General features: G+C 43.2%; 1 protein-coding gene across 8 annotated transcripts in view; it reads left to right on the top strand.

Annotated features, from left to right (window-relative positions):
* Positions 1-26,757, top strand: part of EBF1 (EBF transcription factor 1) — a 382,065-nt gene that overhangs the window by 11,412 nt on the left and 343,896 nt on the right. For all 8 annotated transcript variants that reach the window (XM_082213736.1, XM_082213732.1, XM_082213735.1 and 5 more), the window contains exons 5-6: positions 9,802-9,875; positions 19,527-19,595. In XM_082213736.1, coding sequence (XP_082069862.1) covers positions 9,802-9,875; positions 19,527-19,595 — 143 coding nt within the window. The remainder of the gene's footprint in view (positions 1-9,801; positions 9,876-19,526; positions 19,596-26,757) is intronic.

The raw sequence follows: 26,757 nt of genomic DNA, 5'->3' as shown, positions 1-26,757 counted from the left end.
CTCCTGTCAGAGCAGTGGTGGGCTTCAAAATTTCAGTGGCCCCCTGTGCAATGCCAAAATTCACCCCCTCCCACCTCTCACTTTCTGTTATTCATCATTGTTGCTGTTCCCTCTCGGTTTGGCACCCAGTGTGAGCGAACCAGTCGTGTTCCCTTAAATCCACCCCTGGTCAGAGGTGGCCTGCAGTGAGCACGAATTGTGGGAGAACTGCAGTGGCTTCTAATATGTGACTGAGCCAGTTTCATGGTACTTGTGTACAGAAAGCCCCAAACAACTTGGAAATTCAATTCTTGGGAGAACACCTGCTCCCCTATAGACCAGCCTGTACATTAAAGTCAGCTAAGGTGGCTCTCAACAGCCTCACCATTTTTTGATATCTGTATGGCAGCGTTGTGGGGGAGAGGCTTCTCGGTGGGGGCCCCTTGCCTTTGGAATGCTCTTCCCTTTGAAATAGGATGGATGCTGATCCTGTTCAGCTTTGGGCACCAGCTAAAGACTGGACTTTTTGCTCAGGCCTTCCTCAACATTTAATGTCAGACTTATTTGTCCTGACCACTTCGGGTTGCCGTGCATTTGCTCCTGCTCTTAAGCTGTTGAATGTTTTTTGTGTTGCTTTTAACTTGTAACCCACTTTGAAATCACTAGCAATGAAAAGCAGGATAGAAGTGTTTTTAATAAGTAGTAGTAGTAGTATGTATATATGTATGTATGTATGTATTTATTTATTTATACCCCGCCCATCTGACTGGGTTTCCCCAGCCACTCTGGGCGGCTCCCAACAGAATATTAATAACACGATAAAACATCAAACATTAAAAACTTCCCTAAATAGGGCTGCCTTCAAATGTCTTCTAAAAGCCATTTATTAAAAGTTATTTCTAAATTAATAAACATAATGGTCCTAGTTGGAGGTAAGGGGAAAGGATTTAATTGCCTTTTTAATATACTTTTTCAGCCTCCTATCAAGACATACCCCAGAGTTAAAACTATAAAAGACAAACACACCCACACCGGGGGGAAATTGCATCACATGGTTGTTTATTTCTTTACCCATGTGGGTTATGGTGTACATTTGCAAAATTATTTTTAGTACTACAGTAGTCTAACTTTATACCGGGGTACTTTCACTTCACTTCTTCCTAATTTATTGATCTCCTTTTGTAACTGGGTTTCACCGGAGCAGAGCCCTGCATAACTTTGACAATTATCCCACCAAAGGTCTTGGTTTCATGAACAGAGCATAAAAAATATTTGGAAATATTTAGATCAATACACCATTTTCATTTAATGCATACAATAGAAGGGTTGTGCGTGCGTGCCTGTGTGCATGTGTATTTAAAGGAATCATAATTTAGCAACTTCCTGTAGTGGGACCTGAGTTTCTGTCAGCTGCAAAGATCTGAGACTGTTCTTCCTTCCGTCCTGAAACCAACTGTTGTAAATGCCACCATGGTTTGTGAGCACAGACAGCAACTGTAAGCTAACCAGTCAGCCCCACACTTCTTATATTGTGCCATTTGCGAGAAGAGGTAACATCCTAAGAGTGGCTTAGAGAGCCAAAATAGAGTGGCACCCTGTGTATCCTGTTATTTGATAATTCATCCACAGAGGGGTGGGGATTCTTTTGGTCTTCCGGGTCCTTCATTGCAGCTTAGAGGTCTGCAAACCTATTCTTCCAAATAAATCTAGTTTGCCATTTTTTAGCCTTGGTAATGGTGCAAGGGAAGGATAACAAAAGGCTGTTCTCCACAGGCCCTTAATGAATTAAATACCTGCAACATTCTAGACACTCGCATGTCAAGTTTAGCCAAGTAACACCAGCTTATTGAACAAACACTAAGGACCACTTCTTGCAATTTCTCTGCCCAAGACAGTCTCTTTCCTCCCCTTTGACTGGATTTCACTCTGCAGCAGGCAAAGTGTTCATGGGACTTGGCCATTGAGTGCATGGCCTGTCCTCTTTTTTTTGCATGCTCTTGCTTTTGCATGGTGTTGGTCATGTCCACTGCATTGTTTCTGCATGAACACATGGTGCATCATAGTTGGGTGAAATGGATCTAATTTCCCTGGTGCTTGTGCACAGATCCTAAGCACCTTGGATGGACCAGGCTCACGTATAATGTAGGGGCAATCTTGGCAGGAATGTTGTGTTTGTAAGTGTCCCTTATGTTAAGTCGGACCAGCTTTCTAAGCATTGTCTAAACTGACCGGTAGTAGTAGCTCTCCAGGAGATGTCAGGGACTGAACCTGGGACTTTCTGCATGCAAAGCAAATGCTCTGCCACTGAGCTAAGGTCCTTCCCAACACATGCATGACATTTAATGCAATTCATTGAACAGCTATTATCAGTAAACAATCTGAAATGCGGCTAAAATTGTGTTTGGTCAAATAGGCTCCTAGAACTGGCTTGCCTTTTTGTTCTTGCAAAGAAGGAAATACTGAGGAGCATCTGCACAACCCAACACGTGTGTGTGTGTGTGTGTGTGTGTGTGTGTGTGTGTGTCTGTGAGGGGGGGTTAAGGTTGCCAACTTTCAAATCGGCACATGCAGCTCTCTCTTCAAGCACAGTTTGATAGGCAGCAATTGGCAGGTGATAATGCTTAGCTGCAAAAGTGGTGCCTGCTGATTTATGCAAATCGAAGCTTTGTTATAGGGCAGGAGTGGGTTGTTTTTGCTTTTATCTAGTTGGCAATCCTAAAGGAAATGCAAAACTTTTGGTAACCTCTATATGTGGCTCATAGAATGGGAGCTGAAAAAAGTAGGCAGTGTCCATCTCCCAGCCATACATTCTGTTTTAATACATGCAGTTGCCTTGATAATAGCTGAGTGCAAAGAAATTGAAGTGAGCCCCTAGTGCATCGCAAGGCTAAGGATGTTATGCACGTAAGCAAAAGGACTGCTGATGTTAAACACAACAGACAGGTGATTAGATACCACACTGTTGACTCTGTTTGTTCATTATTGCTATTTAGCTGGGTTTTGTTTTTTAAAAAGTAGGTACCTGGAGGTTAAGTAAGCATAGCAGATGCATGGAGAGGAAGTGAAGAAAGGGAGGGAATTAAATTTGTAGCTGCTAGTGAAGCTGATGTTGCTGCAATTAAACTCACATTGACTCCGGTGCCGGCAAGATTGGCAGCTGAGCATGCACAGTAGTGGGGCTTCAACATTTTCAGTTCTTACTTAAGTAGGGGGTGGGATCCTTTGGGGCCCTACTGTGCTGTATTAAATGCAAAATCAATTATTCAGCACAAAACACCATTGCCCCAGCTTCGCTGGCTTTTTGGCAGCGCCCCGATAACCCGACATATCAAATGCAATTAAGCCTTTGGTATTCTTCCATTCCTGCGGTCAAAAAGTCCACTCTTGATAACATACAAACCCCACAGCATCAATCACTTGTGTTGCCTTTTGATTCTAGGAAGATTTTTTAAAAATTCTAAACCTGCAAAAATCACAGTAGACTAAAACTTCATTTATTTAAATAATTGATTTATATTTATATTAAATGAACCTGTATCTGGTCCTGATGATTTGCAGGTAAACCTCTACTTGTAAATATTCCTTTAAAATTCCACGAGGCAAATTATTGTGTGTTTTTTAAAAGCACCATCTGATGTAGGAATTAGTACCAATGATTCTAGTGCAGTATAGTGTTTACTTGCACAGATCCAGAACTCTGTGTGCACTCCGATGTGCACCCAGACCCCCTTACATGGAGTGGTTTCCTCATTCACTTTAATTGTGTGCAAGACTCAATCCATGGGAATGTTTTTCTGCCTCTCTGCACAGCAGATCCCCCTCATCTGCAAGAGATCTCTGGATCACCACAAATGCTTTTAACACGAGGGTTTCTCTGTGTTTCCAAGCCCAGGGACCTGTAAGTTAGAGCTGGTTCAAGCAATTCTGTGAGGCGCGTGGCAGAGTCTGGGTGAAACTGCCTCATGGCACCTTATGGAGATAAGATGTTTCAAACCACCCCTAGTTCTCCTTGCGCATCCAAAACCCACTTCATCTGCATGCACTGGCTTTGCACGTACAGAGGGATTTTGACATGGAGTGCTTTCATGTTAAGTCACCATTATGGAAAAGTATGAATCAGCTCAAAGTTCCACTGAAGCCAGTGAGATGTGCATGTAAATAGGTGAGTGGATATGGAGTTGTCTAGCCCAGTGCAGTTCACTCTAACTCAGTAGTGGGAGCCAGATGTGGCCCTCCAGGGCCTCTCTATTTGGCCCTCAGCAGCCCTATTTCACACCTTCAAGTTTTGTTTTTTGTTTTTTGCCTAACTGGAATGTATCCTTGAACAGATCATGCCTCCTGGTTGCCTGGATGAAGGATATAGAGGTGTGTGTGTGTAAAATAGCCCACTGTATAAAGGTAAAGGGGACGCGGGTGGTGCTGTGGGTAAAAGCCTCAGCGCCTAGGGCTTGCCGATCGAAAGGTCGGCGGTTCGAATCCCCGCGGCGGGGTGCGCTCCCGCTGCTCGGTCCCAGCGCCTGCCAACCTAGCAGTTCGAAAGCACCCTCGGGTGCAAGTAGATAAATAGGGACCGCTTACCAGCGGGAAGGTAAACAGTGTTCCGTGTGCGGCTCTGGCTCGCCGGAGCAGCGTTGTCACGCTGGCCACGTGACCCGGAAGTGTCTCCGGACAGCGCTGGCCCCCGGCCTATAGATGTGAGATGGGCGCACAAACCCCAGAGTCTGTCAAGACTGGCCCGTTCGGGCAGGGGTACCTTTACCTTTACCTTTTATAAAGGTAAACATTTGTTGGTTCCCACAATTTTGCTTCTCACCCCTGGCATGGGGGGCCCTGGCATGTGCCCAGATGGCACTGTGGACATTGATCAGATACTGGCTCTAACTGGCATCAATTCTTAAAGAGATCAGGCACCAATCCTTAGCAGCCCTGCTCCCCAAGATCTGCTTAAATGAGAGATGCTGATGGTCGGACTCGGCATGCAACTAACTTGCAATGCTATTGAGCTGCATCCCTTTCTCTAACCTTGCAGTACTGAGCTCAGATCCTGCTAAGTATGTCAGTGGCTTTTCAAAAGGGAAAAGAGAAACGCACTTGGTACACAAAGCCCCAGTGGGTGAAACAAGTGGAACAATATATGCAAAGGAGCACAGGCTGAAATCCCTCTGAAATGCAAGCTAAGATCTTGGTTGATGAGAAAGGGATAAGATCTGGACCCAGGGAAGACACCCCCCCCCAAACCCTCTGCAATAAAGTTAGATGCTGAGAAAGTCCCTCTGTACAAGCTCTGTTAGAGCTTTCTTAAAAAGTGACGCCGGCGTGAAGGCTGCAGAAAGCTACAGCAACACCAGTGCTATTATTTACGGCACTACTAAATCATATTAAAATATAGTATACCGTACTGGAGTGTGATAATACTATGTTTAAGCAATTACTTTTGCTGGCTAAGATTCATGACTGCTGCACAGGCAAACCTCACCCCCTCCTATCGCTTTCAGTGGGCAACCTTTTCAAAAGCAAAGTTACCGCAGTGCCAAGCCGTCTCATTTTATGCATGGCTTTGTTCCGCTTGTTTAGCTGTACTAGTTTGCTTGAGCTGGCCACACACACACACACACACACACACACACACACTTTACTTGTTGGTTTGTGTTAGGGATGCCATGAAACGACTTATACTTTTAAAAGCAAAGTTTTTATGCGGTACCCTTTTTAGTAAGGGTGTGCCAAATGATGCTGCGGACTGCAGCTCTGGCATCATAGAATTGTGGAGTTGGATGGGACCACAGTTGCAGTTCAACCCCTGCAATGCAGGAATCTTTTGCCCAATGTAAGGCTTGAACCCACAACCCCGAGATTAAGATTCTCATGCTCTACCAACTGAGCTATGTGCATTTTAATTTATTTATATATTTGAATGTTTATGGACCCCCAGTTTTTCATAAAATATATCAAGGCAGCTTACAACATAAAATGCAATGGAACCTATCTACAAATGTCTATAAAGCATAATGAAAAACATCAATAAAGCATCAGTAGATATTGGCTGGTATCTACTGATACATTGTAAATATACATTGTCTCTTTGAAGCAAATGGGAGTACGTGGCTAAGTAAGGTGTGAGACACATTTATTTGTATACAGTACATCTTGAAACGATTCACTCATAGACATGAATATTGCCTAAACCTGTAATAGGAAGCTAAGTCATTCAATGACTATGCTGCCTAAAGTGCTACAACTCCCTCTTGAGGAAAGCTAATTCCACTCTCTACTTCCAAAACAAAACAAAACACTCTAATGGCCTTCCTTAGTTAAGATAGTCAAAATCTTCATTTTTAGGAAGGCTTTGGGGACATAAACTGTTATTTCCATTTTGAAGTAGTTTTAATGGCTGTGGTTACATTGTTTTTGATGGTTGCTTTTTTATTTAAAAAACACACACATTCTACACTCTCTCTCTTGTTTTAATGTTTTATAGCTGTTGTTTTTCTTTCCATTGCCAAATTGTTTTTTAAATGGTTAAGTTATTGTTTCAACTTGCATCGTTAACTACCTTGGGCTCATTGAGGAAAGGCAGGCTATAACCATTTTGAATGAATGAATGATAGCAAAAATGGAACACCCATGTTCAGAACCAGTGTACCTGACATAAGAACAGGTCAGTGGGAATAACTGGCCACTGGAATAACTGGAATTGCTCAACCACTGCAGGAGACAGAGTGGGCTAGGCAGAACTTTGATCTGACTGAGCCAAGGCAGTATTTTCCTGTTCTTGCATTATATAGAAGCATCAATGGAAGATGCAGAGGTGGTTTTAGGGCAGTGCAACCAGTTTCCCCGCACTGCACTGGGCACCCAGTGCAGAGGGAGCCTGGTAAGCACTTGCTCAGCTAGGAGAAGGAGACGTGAGGGCTCTGACAGGGTCCTAGAGTCCTCTCACCTTCTCAAAGCCTAATTACTGCTTTGGGGAGGAGGTAGGAAGGCTCTAGGACCCTTCCAGAGCCCTCCTCCCTCCTCCCCAAAGCCTGGCATGGCATGAGGGCTGGGGTGGCAAGTTTTGGCCTAGCTTAGGACACCACAGTACCAAAGTCTGCCCAGGAAGATGCACACGTGGTTCTGTAGGTCATCATGATATTTCACTCATTACTGGAGACAGAAGACAGGAAGATGCACCTCTATGCAGCACCTAAGTTACTGGTGAATTTGGAAGCATTTCCTGCCTGCGGTTGGTAAAGCACAGGGGGGGCACATGAGGACAAAGGACAAGAGGGCTTCTGTATTTTTTTAAAACTGTTGTGTAGAGGAGGGCGTTTCAGTCGACGCAGGCTTTCTTGCCGTCGCAGGATAAGCCGCTCCTGCTGAAAACACCCCCTTTCTTTGCAACTAGTAAAGACAAATACACGAGCCCTGCCCTCCTCTGCATCTGCTCACCCTAGTAAAAGGAGTTTACTAATGGCCTACCTTTAACAAGATGGCACGAAAGGTTAAGTATTGCAAATGCAGAGCTCCATCCTGCAAAAAACATATGCCCGTGCACAGCAGTACACCCTGCATGAGGTTGTTTGCCATTTTTATTGGACCTCAATAAATAGCTTGTTGCAGATTTCGGCAGCCAGCCTTTTCTTTTAGGGTTGCCAACTATTGAACTGAACCCCCCCCAACCCCCCGCCCACCATAGCTATTCCTTTACCAGCCATTTGATCAGCATCAATTAGCAGGTGAGGGCAGTTCTGTGCCATAAAAATCTTTGCCTGCTGATTGCTGCAGAATAAAAAGTCTTTTAAAGGGCCAGACCAATGATGTTGTGTTCTAGCCCATTAGGCTTCATGGAGGATCCTTTCTCTTTAAATAGCAACAGCGTATTACTTCTGCAGTGTTTGGGGGCCCTTCAGCCGAAGGGGGACATGGGTGTCTGCCCCAAAGTCCTTCCCTGAGATTCTATTTGTTTTCTCTTTGTTGTGCAGAGTCATATTCCCCCTGCCCCCGTTGTGTACATGTTGTGGGAGGGGGGAGTGTAAACTTCCTTCAGATGGCACATGAATTTCTGTTGTGATTGCAACGTAGAATGTTGCTGTGTGCAAATGGCATAGTGGCACAGCTTCCCCTTCCTTGTCAGCCCAGGCTGATGCTTTATTTATTGACTCAGCTGTAAGCTTCACCAACTTAGAGTCAGCATGTGCAGGACTGCACCCTTAAAGGTACAGGAGCAGGCGGAATGGACAGACCAGGACAGCTTGAAGTCCCACCGTTTAGAAATTATTTATTCCACGCATTCTGTGGCAGCAAAAATCCAGGCTGGCCACCTAGAGAACACGTGACAGGGATCCGCTCCCTGACAAGTGTGGCTGTGTACAACATGCATGTTTGTAAACATGTACTGATCACGTACCACTTTGAGGCATTTATTTAATGCATCCTAGGCTAGAGCTAGATGATGTGAAACAAACACATTCCTAACCCTGGGCTTGTTTGTTTATTGCATTTATACCCCATTTATTTCCCTCCAAGGAGGTGATACACATGGTTCTCCCCCTCCTCATTTCATGCCCACAACAGCCCTATGAGATAGGTTAGGCGGAGAGGTGGTGAATGGCCCAAGGTGACCCAGTGAGCTTCTTAGTAAAGTGGCGATTTGAACCCTGGTCTCCCAGGTCCTAGTCCGACACTCTAACTGCTGCACCAACACTGGCTGTCAAGTTTACCCCTGACCCCAGTGCGGGGACAACTTCTGGGTGAATTGGCAGATAGCATGAGGGTGCTTAATCCTTCTGCTGCCGCCCAGTTCTCCCTTCCCCCTTTCCTTGTGGCCTGCTTCTTCCCCCTTTTTTTCTGACCAGCTAGATCTGAGCCTAGAAATATGCCTGGCCTGGGAAAGGGATGAGGTTTGGGGAGCCCTGGCAGATGGGAGGACGATTAAGCAGCCCCTCTCCACCCCATCAGTTATTCCCCATCTCCACATTATGACCAGCATGTCTTTGATGACTTAACGGGTGTTGTTGGTCTCTAGATTCCCTCAGCTTTAGCCAACATGGCCGGCGGTCAGGGACGATGGGAGTTATAGCACAGCAACATCCAGGCGACCGCTACCTCCTCACCCTGGATTAACATATCGTGTCACATAAGGTGTATGCTTAAATTGATAAGGCATGAAGCAGACTTAAATACTGACATGGCATTTTAGGTACTGGTGCATCTGTGTTAGTGGCTTAGTCTCTTGTTTTCCAGAACTTGTTTGTTTGCATTGACAGGAATTTACTCTCCTTTAATTTGTTAGCATAGTTAACTAGGCTGGAGTTTTACAGAGCACGTTGTGAATCAGGTTCTGTGCTCTGGTAGTAGCTAGTTAAGTGTACAGCCATGCTTTTTGAATTAAAAATATATTAACTTTTTCTTTTTATGAATAGGCCCCATAGTGTTCTGAGCTTTCCTGGTTTTCCCGCCCCCCCTCCTCCCTGCTATTAAGTTTATATTTTATTCTGAATTGAAAAGAACATTGTGGTTGTCTTGACTACTAAAAAAGCTTATCCTACACACCGCTCAGAAGATGTGCATAATGCATCGGTTAAAACAGAAGGGGGGGGGGGAGAGAAAAGCGCAGAGCAAAGCTCTCACTCTGCACTGCTTCTGGGACTCTCCAGCAACAAATCTCGAGGCAATTTCTGCTAGGATGCCGTCTGTTTAAGCAAAGCTAACTGGCTTGCCACATTGTTATGCATTCATGTGCTGTGTCGGTGATCATTTTCTCCAGGCACATTCACTTTGCAGGTTAAAAATAAAATTTAAAAAAATAAAATCCCCCTTCCTGTTTCTCTTTCTTTCCAGGCGATAGTGTACGAAGGCCAAGACAAGAACCCAGAAATGTGCAGAGTTCTGCTCACCCATGAAATAATGTGCAGGTAAGAAAGCTCCTGTCACCATTTAATTAGCAAATGCAAAATTAATTCCTGTCTCAAAAAAGAAAGCGGGGGGGGGGGGGATGAAAGTAGGTTGATCCTGTAACTATTTTGGAATGTAAAAGCATCTCTTTCCTTCCAAGAAGCCCAAAATAACACAGCTTTACGTCTGCAATTAGCAGCAAAGCCCTAGTCGTCATACACATTTTCAATTATTTATTGGAGCTCAATCCTCAACAATGTATGAGAAGCTTCTGTTTAGACACTGTAGCCTTAATAGGCGCGGGAAATGTCTTCACACCAAAAATGTTAGCATCTAAATTGCTGCCTTTCGAGGAGGAGTCATTATCCAGCAGAATCTCCCAGCAGTAAAATTGCCATGTTAGGCCTCTGGGATCACGATGGGCTTTCATTCAGCTGGACAGAAAGGCAGAGGATGTTGTCATCTTTTTACGGATTTACAGGTTTATTCTCAGCAGCGAGATGCCATTTCGGCTGCCTGGGAAGGGCGTTTTAGGGGGCCAGGGAAGGGAATATGGTCTGTGGTCAAGGTGATGATATCTGTAATGCAGACATAAGGCTTGGATGCCGCAAGGACTCTGGTGCTCAGGTTTACTATGGCTTCTTCGTTTCAATGGGAGCATTCATGGGAGCAAATTTACACCCATTTCGAAGCCTTGGATAAGAGGCCATTGGCTCGACACAAGGTTTGTCCTTGTTTGGAAATATTTCCACATGTGTTTCTATCCAGGGCTGGCTTCTTTGGATCCGGCAGAATTAAGCAGCAGCAACTCTACTGGGGCTATTTGGGAACTGATCGCAGTATCTTTTTTCTTTCTTAAATAAAGATGTGGGTCTTTTGCTTTTCTGATTCCATGAAGGATTGCATTAGGGTGCTGCCAGCTTTTGCACTGGGCTCCTGTGCCTGTCCCTTTAATGGCAGTTTGATTGGCAGCACTTAGCAGGTGAGTACGTTTAGCTGCAGGCCATGAAGAGCTCTGCTGCTGATGGTTGCTGCAGAACAAATCTCTGTTAAAGGGAATAGGCGAGGCCTTTTCTTTCTTAGGCCATGTGACAAAACTCTCAGCAAGATCCGTAAGCTCATGCTAATGGGCATGACCCTACAATTTCAATGAAGCCAGTGAGTATTTTTTAAAATAAATTTCAGGAATTTCTGTGCAGTGAAACACTGATGTAAGGAGGGAGGCCTGGTGAAAAATGGCCCCAGAGCTCCCTTTCCTTTGATTGCTGTGTAGGAGAGGGAATTTCAGTAGATAAAGCTTGGATGACAAGCTCCAGCAACTGAAATTCCCTCTTCTGTTTGAGGTGCAGGAAACCTTTATTCTATTTCACCTGGATACTCCACATTGAAAAGTGGGAAAGTTCTCCAGATGACTATCAGAAATTCTGGTGTCAATCCTGAAACAGTGTATTCTTGAAGGTCTCTAGGGGTTGTATCGAATGGATTTGTCCCATGAGTGCAAGTGCTTTCACCTGCAATATGGGTCTTCATTTCCCTCTCCTTTCTCTGCATCCTCCCAATCCACTCAGTTGGTTGGGGCAACCTCCATCACAGATTGGGGGCAGGGTGGTTGGGGGAAGAGGAAGTCCTGTTAGTGCAAGTCGTTCTTGCACTAACAAGACAACTTCATTGGATAAAAACCTAGGCTCCAAAAGTGAGACACAGGGATCATTTACAGTTTTACTTAGTTTTACTGTGCAGCAGGCAGAAATCCAACAGGTGAAGTTTCCCCATATCTCCCTACAGGACAGTACACACGTGTTGAATTTCTGCCTGTTGTGCCACTGTTAAAATTGAGAGCTCCTTGAGGCGAGAACTGTTCTACTGAAGTGCATATAATGGGTGTAATTTGGAGAAAGTTCAAAATGCGGGGCGGGGAAGGAACTTAACATTGTTTACATTTAAGCAGCACAAATTTCAGTCCGATTTCTCTGGGCTCCAACTATATCAGATAAGACGCTAACCACGCTTTATTGAAGATACTGTAGTGACAAAATTCCCCATGATTTCAGTGTGAACAGATGGCACTTGGAATTTTAACACCCACAAGACTTCCTTTCATTTATAGTGCCAACACACAGTAGTCTGTTCTCCTTACAAAACTCTACATATTTACTTTAAATAAACAAAAAATGCAAAAATAACTAGATGTTAGCCAATTTTAATATCTGTGTAAATTACATGGCTGCCAATATACCTTGACATGAAAACAACATTCTAGGCCAAAATTTTGAATTTACTTGATGTAGTATTTGCATTGTTCGTAAATGTGCAATAGATCTTTCAATTTCTCACTGCTTTACAAATGCATGAAGGCAGAAAAGGACAAGTTGCTTGAAATAAGAGGGTAATACCCTGTTAAAATATTTTAGGGCCAATGTGAGCATTCGTAGATGTTGACCAAACTATAAAAGATGCTCTTTTTTCTATCTGGCTGCCTGATCTTAATGCACAAACCTCTACTTGGTTGTACTGATACCACACTTTTCAACAATAAGGAAGGTTTGGAGGGTGTGTGTTCCAGCCTTGGTTTCTCTACCACTCGCTTCCCTGCCTGCTATAAGTGGAAGCTGGGATGTGCTGAATCTGCACCAGGGGTTCAAATGCAGCCTCAATTATAAGCATAAAATTAGAGTCTGTTCCCCATTAATCAGCCCAGCTAATTGCTATGCACTACCATTAGCCATATGGTGTGAAAGACAGCTTGCTCTCTCTAAGATGAAATTTCTTCATTCCAGACATGAAATAGTGAAGGCCCTGTGCTTCAGAATAGCTTGTTTTAGATATTTAATTCCCAAACAACTTTCAGCAGCGCCTTCGATCAAGGCTAACGGCACAATAAAACTTTGAGTTTATGTCACCAAAACCGAATATTTACAAAATGGAAGGGACTGTGTTGTGGAGGAAACAAAGGGCTCAGATGTAGAGGAGAAATCCTGGATGAGTGGAAACGGCAAAGAACTGAATCGAGATTACAAGCGGTTGCTTGTTTACTGCACAGGATTTCCAAGTATCTTGAAGAGATGGTTCTTTTGGTGATGATAAAAATAAGAATAATGCTGAGGACAAGAATAGCTTCATAATTCATATTAGAGGAGAATCTTGCAAAGCTAATTTTTGTTAGTGGCCATTGTGCAATGGAGATATCAAGGTGCAACCTGACATCTAAAGAGCATCGTCCTCTTTTCACCATAGAACATTTGTGTTATCGTCAGCTTGTGTTTACTTCTAAATGGCAGTTAATCAGACAGTTGTCTGGATGCTTTCTGGCAGGCTTCGAAGTTGGCACAATTCAGGTTCTGGCCCTTTGTTACCATCCCTTGGAAGCAGCAGTAAAAAGGGCAGTCATGTGAATGGGCCCCAAGATCTGCAAGGGGCAGCTTCCTATACTGTACAGTGGTACCTCGGGTTAAGAACTTAATTAGTTCTGGAGGTCTGTTCTTAACCTGAAACTGTTCTTAACCTGAAGTACCACTTTAGCTAATGGGGCTTCCCACTGCTGCCACACGATTTCTGTTCTCATCCTGAAGCAAAGTTCTTAACCCGAGGTAATATTTCTGGGTTAGCGGAGTCTGTAACCTGAAGCGTGTGTAACCCGAGGTACCACTGTACTCTCAATGCAGCACATTACAGGTTACAGTATTATTTTATTTTATTTTGGGGCTATCGTTCTCATGTTCTAACATAGTAGAACCCAGATCATCATTAGCTTCTGAACAGTGGCGTAGCGTGGGTTGTCAGCACCCGGGGCAAGGCAAGTAATTTGTGCCCCCTAACCTGTGGATTTGCACCCCCTAACCTGTGGATTTGCGCCCCCTAACCCTAACCCCAGATGTTGCGCCCGGTGCGGCCGGCCCCCCCTGCACCCCCCACGCTACGCCACTGCTTCTGAACAGGATGGTTCACCTCTGCTTTTTGTTCTGTGGTGGTTTCAAGACTGATCATTCTCAGAGCACTAAATGAGCCATCACCCCCCCACACACACACAAACAACACACATACACAGAACAAATACCTATCATTTATACAGTATATGCCAAGCTTCACATTGTTCAGTGCAGAAATCCTTACAACTGCTGCGTATGGCTGATTGATATTCTCACCATTATATAGATTGGGGTGTGTGTGTGTGTGTGTGTGTGTGTGTGTCTACCCAGTGAATTCATGACTGATAAAGTCATTTTATCCAGAGCCTTCCTGCTCTTAGGCATCAAATGAGACATGATGTGCGGTTTTTGTGATTGGCTCTCCAGTGCATATACCTCCACGATCCTTTTGATCATTCGATTTCAATTCCAGCATGGGGAACCTGTGGCCATTCAGACGTTGTTGGATTGAAGTTCCCACCCATCTCAGACAAAATGCCTAATGGTCAGGGAATATGGGAGCTGTAGTCCAGCCACAACCCGGAGGGCACCAGGTTCCTCACCCCTGCTTTAATGAGATCAGGGTTGTAGTGTACCATGACCCTGATTGAAATAGTCCTCCTGAAGCTGTGGACAGGTGCCCATGTAGCGGACATTAGTTTCAGGTGTGTGTGATTTGGATCAGCCCTGTGCCTCACCGCACTACAGCTCCAGTTCAAATTAGACCCTCTCATGGCTGCTTTTAAAGAGATAGGAAAACATCCAGTGATCCAGTCACAGATATTTCATGCAAAACCTAGTTTGGTCTGCAGCTCTCGCTTTCTTAAAACAACAACAACCCTGAATCCTCAAAATGAATTTGCTTTGAGTTGTATATTTATTGGCATGGTCCATATGTTGTTTTACAAAAACAACAACAAGCCAGTTTTAATGTAGGAGAAGCACTCTTTGTTTAAAGCTCACTCTCACAAAAGTTATGTTTATGAAAATCAATAAGGAATATATATACTGATCATGATGCAGCCAGAACTAAACACTTTTAAAGTCCTACTGATTTCAAAGGGAGAGAGAAACACATGCTTAAAAAGAAAAATTAAGATTTAAAAGTGCTTAACTGTGCCTTGCTTGTTCTGTTTATGTTCCTACATATAAATTCATGCAATAATCAAGTAGAACTCAGTTCTGAGGGGTTCAGATGCTCTGAGGAGATGCCAGGTTTCTAGGCATGGGTTTGGGATGAGGCATCAACAAGTGGAATGAGTGTGCTTATCACTCAAGTGAATAAAAATGCAATTCTTTTCAGATATGACTCATTGTGGGTCCCCGTGCGTTCTCCCTCTATTGCTAACTATTTTAATGCGTGCATTCTACCCATCCCCTTATCGCTTACTAATTCCTCAGTAGTCTGGGTGGGGCCCTTAGTTTTCAACAGTCATTTAAAACTATTTTATGTCAATCACTTTTTAATCTTGCATTCATCTTGGAGAGGAGGTGAGGTCACATCTTTAATTAGTACTACTTCTTTGGAAGGGAGTGCTATTTGCAGGTTTTTTTTTTTTTAAAAAAGATATAAAAATGTTTCTAGCAGTACATGAGTGTGGGGGTGTGGGGAAATATGACAGGGTGGTGTGAAAATTGACAGACAGTCCTCAGATGCTGATATGTCTTAAAAGTTATTTTTTACGGAGCAGAGAACAAATCAACGGTTCTCATTATATTTGGCGCAACCAAAACAATGCCAATTCCCCGCAGGTGTGGAAATCCATTCATCTGTGAAAAAGTAAAAAAGTTTGAAGCCCTTTATAGCTGCTGTGAGCTTTCTGCCCTGTGAAAAGAGTTGTGTGTTCTTTCCCATTTTTATTTTCGTAAAACTGCTTGAACAGTCTGGTTTTGTAAAAGGTGCTTCTGTTATGCTTAGTGCCGTTTATCATTTTATTGCCAATCTTGGTGGGTCCCCATACATTATTCGCTATATTGTTGCACAGCACAAGCAAACCTTTGTCGCTCTCCCTGGAGAGCTATTTACTGTATATGGCACGACACTTCCAAGAACTCTACTGGGGAAAAGAAGTCTATCTTCACACACAGTTGGTATAGGGTGAGCTTCTAGTGAGGGGCTGAATTCTGGCAAGATTCAAGTCTCACATTTAATATGGCTAGTCCTCTTCTCCCTTCACTTCCCAGCCTTCCTGAACCCTAGCCTTCCCTTTAGCATTTTTGATGGGAGGCCAACAGCATATACAGTGGTACCTCGGGTTACATACGCTTCAGGTTACAGACTCCACAGAAATCGTGTTCCGGTGGCGCGGCGGCAGCGGGAGGCCCCATTAGCTAAAGTGGTGCTTCAGGTTAAGAACAGTTTCAGGTTAAGTACAGACCTCCAGAACGAATTAAGTACTTAACCTGAGGTACCACTGTACTGCTTGCATGTAAATTTCCTTCATCATATAAGTATCTGTCACAACAGCCCTGTCATGTGAGTAACACATCAGGAATGCTGCCTCAAGACAGTTTGCTCCCTATAGCAGAGTCCAAACCCCCTTGCTTTACCCTACTACGATTCTGTCACTCAGGTAGCAATTTGCCCCTTCCTCCACCCACCCTGATGGTGCCACTTAAAACAGGTTGCTTCACCCTGCTGTATGATTGGTCCAACTTTGTGTGTGTGCTAGGAAGTAGCGTGTGATTTAGTGAGGCTGAGGAGGGGGGTCTCCACATGACGGTTGTTGCCGTGAAGCACCCAGATCATAAAGTGGCTTGAAAATTTCTTTTGGGGGAGGGGAGTCTGAATGCACAAAATCTTATATTTGTATATTTAGGCATGCACAAGGACCAAGAGAAAGATACAGAAGGATGCATCTCTCTAACTTCAGGGCCTATGGCTTTGTTTGCCTTCCATGATTCCCTTTTAGGTATCCACAGACACCACAAACTTATTAAACATGGGGTTGAGGACAATGATAGCGTCTGTAGCCAAAGCTCCCACCACCCCAGGCATTCCCATTTGCTCATGGGCAGCTTACTGGGCATTGGCATGGCCAACCACTCGGAAAGGTCTAGGCAGCCAGTTGATCTTCCCAATCCCAATATCCACCATGCAGGTGCACCATAGAGATAGGAAAAGGTTAAGAGCGATCCTCACATGCACACTTCCTGGCTCTGCTCGCAGAGAGCAGGCACATCCAGTTTTGTTTTTGTTTTTTAACTAAAAAAAGTCTAGAGGTACGTACTCTCATTTTCCTACTCATATTGAAATACTGCCCCTCAATGAGACCAAATTTAGATTTACAAAATGTTTAAGGGTATGCGTACCCCTGCGTCCCCCCAGAAAAAAAGCACTGGGCACATCCATAGAGATTGGAAAAAGTAGAGAGTGATACTTGCACACACACTGTCTGGTTCTATTTGCAAAATCCTGGGCGTTTTGGCAAATTCAAAAAACTGAAATCCCCCCTCCCCCCTGAAAGAGGACCTGTCTGGGAAAAAGAGGATGTATGGCAACCCTAATCTACTCAGAAGCAAGTCCCACTGAGCTCAGTGGGTCCTACTCCCAGGAAAGTGTGTGTGATATCTTAGCCTAAATTGCAGTGGAAGTAGAATATTTAAGAGCATGTATTATGATAACCTTTTAAAAAAATACTTCACAACTCTAGCAGGATATGTGGGCAATAATGCACGAAAGAATTAGTTATACCGGGGAAGGCTTAACTTGTTGTCATGGACTGGCTGGAAGCAGAGCAGTGGTGGGTAGGGCTGCCATACGTCCAGGATTTCCCGGGCATTACTGGGATTTCAAAGGCGGAAGTGACATATGGGGGGAAATTCCGGAAGACAGCAGTTTGTCCTCTGGCAACCCTAGTGGTTGGACACACCAGCTGGTAAATCTCCAAGGGAACCCCTAGGGGAAGAAGGCCCAGAGCCAGGGGGAGTGGGACGACAATGGGTGCTCAGAGGGAGAAGAGGGAGCAGATTGGGACTAGGAGGTGTCGGAAGCAGAAGAGGCAGCAGGGTTTGGCGAGCAGAAAGAGGCTGTGGCAGAGAGCAGTCCAGAAGAGAAGGCTGGAGAGGAGGGAGGCTCAAGAGGCAAGGTGGAGGCAGGCTGCTGAAGAAGTCAAGGAGTCTCCCCCTCCTGCTCTCTCTCCCAGAACACAGAGAGGAGTGAAGAGGGCGGAGCAAACAGAGACAAGACAAAGGAGCATCAGGATGCTGGGGAAGGACCCTGGGGGGAGGCGGAGTCTGAGCTGTGGGAAAGTGGGGCGCTTCAGTCTTCACAACTGCCTCATTGGGGCAAGACCTACTCGGGAAGGGTTGCTGTTCTCACTAGGCCTGCACTGTTTTGGTTCCTTTCATGGGTGTAGCCAGGATTTTTTTGGGGGGGCATGACTTTTGTTAGGGGGCAGAACCGACGTGATTGGTCAGTCAGTTAAGTATTTCTATTGTTTTACTTGTTCTAGGGATGGCAGCTGAGCCCCCCTTAGCTATGCCCATGGTTCCTTTGACTAAACAGTTAACTTCACTGACACAAGGTGTTTTCTTGCTGACCTGACTCCAGCTCCTAACAACTGTGGCCATTCAGGTGTTATTGGACTCAAAATTCCCACTAGCCCCAGCCAGCATGGCCACAGACCTGCTCCAGTGTTTGTAATTTGTTTTATTTTTATTTTCTTACATTTATGCCCCTGTTTCTTCTGTCATGGAATGGACTCCAAGGCAGTGTACATGTGGCTTTCCAATAGTCACCCATCCAGGCACTGACTAGAACAAGTTATGCTTAACTTCAGCAAGGTGGTGCCCTCATGTGCCTTTGAACTGTACCATAGGATTTTAAATGTAAAGACTGATACATTTCTTGTTGGCAGTTAGTTTTGCCAGAGATGTATGGTAGCCAAAGAGGGTCAGGCAGAATTGGCTTCAGAGACAGATTTGGCTTAGGGTCTATGGATGCTGATCACAATTTTGATCACAGGGCAGTCCTGTGCATTGAATCATGAGAGCCAAACAAGAAATATGAAAATGCATCTCACTGTTAAGAGATGCTTATTTGAGATGTTGGTATGTTTTCCAGCACCAAGTGTCAAAGTGGAAATAGATCATGATCACACTTGTGTATTACCTGCTAATAAGGTGTAAATGCCAATTTCATGGCCATGTAGAGTTTTTGTCTTTATTCCAAACAGGCATCATCCAGCATATTGAACAAAATGTGGCGAGAATAGTCTTAAATAATGCAACATGGAAAACATTACGAATTTCTTTTGCTTTCTGGATTCCAAGCGTTCCCAAACCTTGCCGTCATGTTTACAAACAGCTGCAAAACGATTAGGTCTAGAAATGTTTTTTGTTTTTAAATGAGAAGCTGAGAGATTGAGGATTCTAATGATCTACAGAACAAGTGCATTCAAACAATCTCTTCTCCATAGGAGTTTTCTGCCTGCTCTCTTTCTAAACTTATCTATGGGACGTCTCAAACCATTGCAATGTAACTGGAGAAGGTCATAATCATTACCTCAAGAAATCTTGCATTATTATCCCTAAAAAGTGGGATAACCCTCTTTCCCCCTTTTTATTTATTAATTGTTGTTGCTTGCCAGCTGTACAAGATGTTAGACCTAGTCATTAACCCATATGTGACCTTCTATATTCAACTGATTTCCAGACAGGGACAGAACAGTAACTCTAGCCGGCAATGTGAACCCTCCTGTATTTGTAATTATGATTTTGAGAGTGTAATGGCTGCACTAAATCCTCTCCCTTTTTGCTCTGCAGCCGCTGTTGTGACAAGAAAAGCTGCGGCAACAGAAATGAGACTCCTTCAGATCCAGTGATAATTGACAGGTAAGGGCTGCTATCCTTTTCCTTGAATTTATTCGAGCTATTTGTGGTGTGTGTGGTAGTTGGTTTTCTTTTTGTGGGGTGGGGGGACGACGACTCCTCATTATAATGAAACACCTGCCTTGTGTTGCTAATGGGCAAAGAGTGATGTGCGTCCGTGGGCGTAATTTTGTCGTTCATAGGGAATTAGTGATGCTATAAGGTTTTGATTTTTGTGGAAAGGCCATATGGAATGTAACTGTGAGTGGAGGCTCTGTGGAGCGTTCTGGTGCTAGTCTCTGATTCATGCTCCTAAAGGGGGACATTTTTCTCTGCAACTTTCTGCGCCTCGATTCGCATGCTGTGCCTGGGAAGCTTCGGGAATATAAAATAATAATAGTTTGTGATTTATGAAATGTGGTTGGGTGCTTATAAATATTTAACTTTTTACTTTGAAAAATGTTTGAATCATTATCACTTTTTAGCTACAGTAGTTCCCTTGGATGCAATCTATCTAAATTGTAAGGTTTGTTTTATTTTATTTATGCATTAAGATATCTGAAAACTAAAGATTCCTCTGCCCCCCCCTTTCTCAACAACCCCCCCCCCACCCCCGGATTCCAGCTTGTTTTCTTTGGTTTGAGTGCCATTTTGATTGTATTGTCAGTTGATTAATTCATTTTGCCTGTCTTAATTATTACGGTTTCTAAACCGATCCAAATTACTAATCTGACATGACCGAATAAATCACTGTAGAACAATAAATTCGCTGGAGTTGTTCTGTGCAATTTGCACTCGGCAGACTTGCAAATTAGGCAACGCTGTAGCCGAAGAGTCACTTTTACATTTTAATTATTGAAGCTCGTCATACAGAAACATATGATAAACTGTTACGATGTCGCATTACTTTGTGAGAATTAAGTGACCACGCAAGGCTGATACTGTCCATTATCAGTTAAGAGAAGGAGTACTATATCATTGTGGTATGGAACTCTTCCTCTTGCTTTGCTGCCTGAGTTAATGTTCGCAACCTTCAATTCATCCTCTTTGTTGGATTGCTCAGAAAGTGCCGTGTGACGTCGGAGCAAGGTGGCATTCTGTTACGCAGTGACTGGAAAGACATGATTGATAAGCCATTGTATTTATGTAGTTTTAGGTCTTTGGTATGGCTTTTGAAACAAGAAGTTATGCTTTCATGGCAAATGTCTTTGCAAATTATTCCTGAGTTAGTTTACAGTACAGTTGCAGTGAATTTATATTGCATACTTGCATTGCTGAAGAGCGTTAGGTGAACACAGGAGAGCACAAAAGTAATTAATTAATGTGTCTGTTGTGTATTCAAGGTGTATTATAGTCTGATGGGGTATTAAAGATGGCACTTGCAGTTGCATGGAAAATTTATATGTCTCCTAGATGGTTCTCAACAACGAGATAGATACTGAACGTGAAATGTGTGTGGTTCTACCTACATATAGATGTGCTGGCTGTGGTTCATCTTAGGAATAAAACCATTGGCATTGACCGCATTTTAGACTAGCATATTTCAGCTTAGTAAGCCAAGAGACGAACAAGCTTTTTGCCCATGCGTGAAGATCCTGTGTTCCTCCCTTCATATTGCAAGAAGTCAAATTGCAAAATCTATAATTAACCACAACTTCTCATTTTGACCAAGCTAAGGAGAAAATGGTTATAAGCTTTGGAGCAAGTGAGGGGTGCTAAACCGACTTCAAACTGTGGTTACATATCCTGGCATGTTTCAAAGCACCATGGTTTCTTGGAAAAGAAAGATTGGCAAACTATGGTTAATTAGGTTTGCTGTTTTGCTTGTGTGGACAGGCAAAAGCTGTTCATCTCTTGATTTACTAAGCTGAAATCAGTCATCTGATCCAGGCACCTTTGTCTGCATATTGTTCCTCTTCTTAGTAGTTTGGACAACTTGGGTCATACGGTACTTCACCAGCATTGCAGAACTTTGCGCTGAGGCAGATTAAAAGCTGGAATTTGGTTTGTGGAACTGGGCTCTATTAAACTTTGCCTCACCACACATTTTGAGTGTGAACTGGTTAATCTTTTAAAATTCTTCCCTCGGTTTTAAGTGGTGACTTTGATATGGAAGGTTGATATGACTGTGGTTTGAATAACATCTGATTTTGACCCGCTCCTTTGGGTTGCAGTGGCATAAGAAATTTGACTCAGCTGTGCTGTAATTAGCCTTCCCTGTGTTTTTGAAACAGGATTGAGTTACCTGGATCGCATTAGTGTGGCTTCTATTGTTGCCGCTTAGCATCTGTCCCAGTAGGGTACTTAAAACCTTTTTCTTGGCCAGGGCTAGTTCAAACAATTTAGGCAAAATAAAGTATGCGCTTTGTACAGCTAGTGGCTCTGGTGATGTTACTAGTGACATTTACCCTGTGCATATTATTTCCCCCTTGGCTTAGAAAAGCACGAAGCAATCTATATGAAGCCTGTGTTTTAAACAGAGTACTTTACAAATTGTTTTAACATTAAAAAGCCGTCACGAGCTGGAACATATGTTGAGTTGCACTCTGCTGTCACTCTGGCGTGCATAAAATTGTAAGCTATTATGCCAATTGATATGCAAAACCATATTTAGCTATTTTTTATTTGCAAGTGATCCTTCGCAGGACACATTTGGGGAGAGGGAGAGAGTTTGCAAAGATTTTCTCTGATGCCTAGCAGACTGCTCAGTCTTGTATTTGACCTGTATTAATAGAATGGGCACCTTAAATGCTACATTTAAGTAGGCAAGGATCACATTTAAATCATAGACATGTTTCCTTATGAGGATTACTACCTCTTTGCTATATCTGCAGAATACGGTTTTTCAAATGTCTGATCCAGAAGGATACTTATGATTTTTACACATACACTCTAAATGATATTGGAGCATGTCTGGAAAATTTTGAATGACAGTAGCCACATGTGAGTATTGACAATTCTGGACAATTGCGAATCTCTGAAAATTCAAAGATACACTGGTGAATATAGGCAGCTTAAAAGCTATTACATTTGTGTGTTATGAAAAGTGGGGATATATGACACATGTAAAACCTTTGTACCTACAGAGTTGTATAACATGCTCTTTTGCCTCAATTATCATTTATATTCATTTATAATATATAATCCAGAATGAACTGGAGCCATTTAATCATAAATATAGAGTGTTGGAACAGCCTTGGCAGATGCATTGGGAAATGACTTTGTATTTATAGGAGCACGTTTTGATTGTGATCAAAATGACCTTAGGAAATTTTCTATACTCTAGAGATCTGTCTTCCCTCCATGCTGTGGCATCAATCTATTTTTCTCATAGGCAGTTTGTAAGCTTTATACCATCAGTTCATATAGCCCAGTATTGTATGGCTGGCTCCAGGCTTGAGGGGAACGTGCGCAAAGTGTCCCCTCTCTATCGTTGTATCTTATCACCTGGCTACAATGATAGCACTTCAAGGAGTGCTGTGTTGCTGGATTTAGTTACCCTTTAAATCCCCCACAATTCCTCAGAGTGACAAAAAGTTTGGGATAGAAATTAAAGTGGCGGCTTGATACAGTCAGCTGGTGCTGCTCCAAATGCCACGTCAGGTGATGGTGGGAATTAAGGTTGGAGATGAGTAAGTACTGGGGTCCTGTCAGCTGCTCAAGGATGCCAGACACAGGCTATGAATACTGTTTACGTTGGTCCTTCCCAACCCTACCAGAATTACCAGGGCATTTGCTTTTACCACAGAGTACTGCTGAATTATGGCCTCAGTGTGCTTGTGTTGCGCACGCACACACACAGACACATACACAGATGCCTTAGAGATGCTGTAAAATAATCTCCAACACAATCACACAGATTAAAATAAAAGCCCTAGGGCTGCTTTAAATGAAATCATTGCACTAGTGGGCTCCCCCTCCACTTCTGTGTGCCCCATAACTTCCCCAAACCTGCTCCAGAGGGTCAGGAGAACCCCCAGAACAGTGCAAGGGAGGAGGAGAGGAGATACTGTTTGGTTTGCACGAACAGAAATGCACAAGAATCTCCTGAGCATTACACTGAACGCAGCCCAGTATCCCCAATGAATGACATTTTAAAAGCCATTTGTTGCTTTGGCACAATCTGTGCTGGTACACAGCTTTCCCCCAGGCCCCAACTGGCCCTTCATGTGTTCCCTGTCCTGGTTAGTTCATTTTACAGCAGGATGATACAGTTTACATTGTACAGAAAGTATAGCAAAATGAGATAGGGCGTAACATCTATTTTAAGGTAAATTATCATTTTTTTAAGCGGAAGGTGCATGCATCCCCCTAAAAGCACCTGCAAGTTCATGGAGATGTGGAGGGGACAAGTCTTTGGAGGAAGTGAATGTGATGCAAAACAATTCAGGGTGCAACAATTTCTGTTACAAGTGACACTGTGTGCATTCAGCCTAGTAGTAGCAAAAAAATAAAATAAAAAACGAACCACTTCCTGTTATTACATTCTACATAGATTTAACATTCAAATGGTAACTCAAATTTGAATTTAAAAGGTTTGCTATAAAATTCCTGGGCAGGAATTGAATAAATTGTACTTTTATTGCCACAGTGGAGATTCCCATGTTCTAACCTTTTTTTCCATATAGCTATTCTAGTTCAATAAATAAAACCTCATTAGACTATTCCCATTTCAATGAGTTTATTAAATTTTACAGGAGTAATTAGCATAAGCTGTGCTAATTTTTCTGGAAGACTAATGAGAGAGCTTCTTAATTAGGTTTGCTTTGTAAGAATCTGAAAAGATGATAATGAAAAAAGTCACATAGGGTGCAATACAACAGGAAGGAAGAGTCTTATTATTTCTTGATTTGTGAAAGATGATTCTGTGTCTTGGCATGGCTTCAAACTTTAAAAAAAAAAAAGCCTCACACACATTTTTAAAAACCACCCAAACTGACCAGGGCTGAAACAGATATTCTAGTGAGATTTCTCTGCTTGTCATTTAGTTTCATCCGCGTCTCCCTTCATGGATGAAACAATTGAGCAATGGTTCTCTTGGCTAAGATAAACATGGAAAGTAATGTCTACTTCCAATGTATATGGCAGAATCACTCCAGCATAAACGCTCATACCTAGTGCCCTGGATCCCCTTAAATACCTGTTGTCTGAGCATGTATGCATTCCAGTGGTGGGAGAAAAACATCCCTGATGTATGGTTATTAATGGTTCCAATTCTCAATAATGACGGGGGAGAGATGATTCCCCACTTCCCTGCCAAGAGTCAAAAGTGGTATCACAAGTGTTTCATTGCTAATAGTGAATCATTACCTCTGGCAAATAAGGTTTTTCAGGTTTTTAAGACGTTTCAAAAACCTACAAAACTTGTTTGATGGAAGATGATTGCAGGACAAAAGAAACCTATATGGGCTGCACCTCCAGCTTTCTTATAAATGACTGTCTCTAACCATAGCTGCTATTTTCTGTATCCCTGTTGAGAGCTAATGCCCAAGAATCCGAGACTATTTCCCTAAACTAATAAAATAATTTATTCCAGTGCCTAGTGTACACAATTGCATCATGCAGAGACTCAGTATTAATTCTGATATCTGAAAGCAGCCACAGCGCTTAGCCACTGCCTCCAAGTTGGTTGTCTGACGCAGAGTTGTTACCTGGCTACTGTTTATATTAGCCATGCTAGAGAGGTTTTGTTTTGTTTTGTTTAAATTGGGTAGGCCTATACCCAATTTATCCATAATGAATAGGGCCATTTTTAAAGATAGTAACTCTAGGTATGTGATCAAGCAAATTCCCTTAAGCCAGGCAATTTCAGATGGTGTTTGTATGTTCCCAGTGTGCACTGGATTCCAGTGGAAAACATCTGCTCTCTATGCCCATAACACTCTGTACTGGGATATTTTCCCAGATTGCTCTGTGGGAGAGTAGCCAGCAAGCTGCTCCTTTGTGAGAGAGCTGTTGTGTGACCACTGCCTCTAGAGCTCTGAATTCCTCAGCAAAGCAGTCCAGTTTTGCCTGTAACTATCTATCTATCTTGCTGATGCGGTGCTAAGTGTCTGAAAATAGTTTCTTCTTAGCATTGATTCACACAAGTGGTGCAGAAGAGGAAAAGCTTGTTCCATGATGACTTCCAGATGCTGTCCATTGTGTGCATATATGATATTGTAGGTTGAGTTTAGCATGGATTCGTGTTTTTTCTTTTAATTTGGCACTGCCTGCACATTACTAGCTGATGTGACCTGAACATGCCCAAGCCTTTTCTGCAGCTGAAATGGTCATATGAATCCATCATCTGTTCATACATTTGCATATGGGTCAAGTACCTTAACACACTTATGCTCATGCCATAACCAGGATGGCAACAGGATGGGCAGAGGAAGGTGTATGATTGTGTTTGATGGGAGGATCCAAATAGACAAAGCTCAGATGTAGCTTGATGTAGTCTTGGTAGTTCACGTAAAGATGAACAGGAAGTCTGGTGTAAGATTTTTAGACGCGTTAATTAACCAGCATGAACTGTACTGTGAACAAAGATTTCAGTGCAGCAGTTTCTTGCAAGGACAGAGGTATGCTTGAAATGTCTCTTTCTGCAAGGGCTGCCTCATTGACTGCAAAAGTGGTAAAATTCTGCCCATGTATCCCTTGAACATGCACGCAGAGATCTGAAGTGAATGGGGCGGTGTGCAGGCTCATAAGTTCTATGTGTGCATCACCATTATGTGTGAGTTGCTCTGTCATTAAGGTAGCCAATCTGGGGAACATTCAGCACTTTTGAGTGTCATTGGTTTTAGTGGGAGAATCAAGCATGTGCTTCAGTCTCTTTCTCTCATTGAATTTAATGAGACTCCAAAGCACTTAACCTTGCTTGGATTGTGCCTGATGTTTCTGTTGGGCTTAGGCCTGAGCTTTGCTTGGAAAAGTCAAGGACACACTACCTTCCAACAGGAAATACCTCCTTAAAGAGTGACTATAGCTCTGCTCCTAGTGTTGATCCTTCTATTCCATCTGGAACAGCTGCAACTGGAATAACGATTGCCTTCCTGAACGTATCATTTTGGAGTTTTTGGTCATTGCTCCAGTTCATCGTGCAAGTTACCTACAAACCTATATGTGGAAAGCACCATGTTGTTGTTGTTTAGTCGTTTAGTCGTGTCCAACTCTTCGTGACCCCATGGACCAGAGCACGCCA

This window comes from Podarcis vaucheri, assembly GCF_965113315.1.
Source record: "Podarcis vaucheri genome assembly, chromosome: 2".
In the NCBI taxonomy this organism is placed as follows: Eukaryota; Metazoa; Chordata; class Lepidosauria; order Squamata; family Lacertidae; genus Podarcis; species Podarcis vaucheri.
Note: the sequence above shows the minus strand (reverse complement) of the source record. Positions and strands in the feature narration are given on the sequence as shown.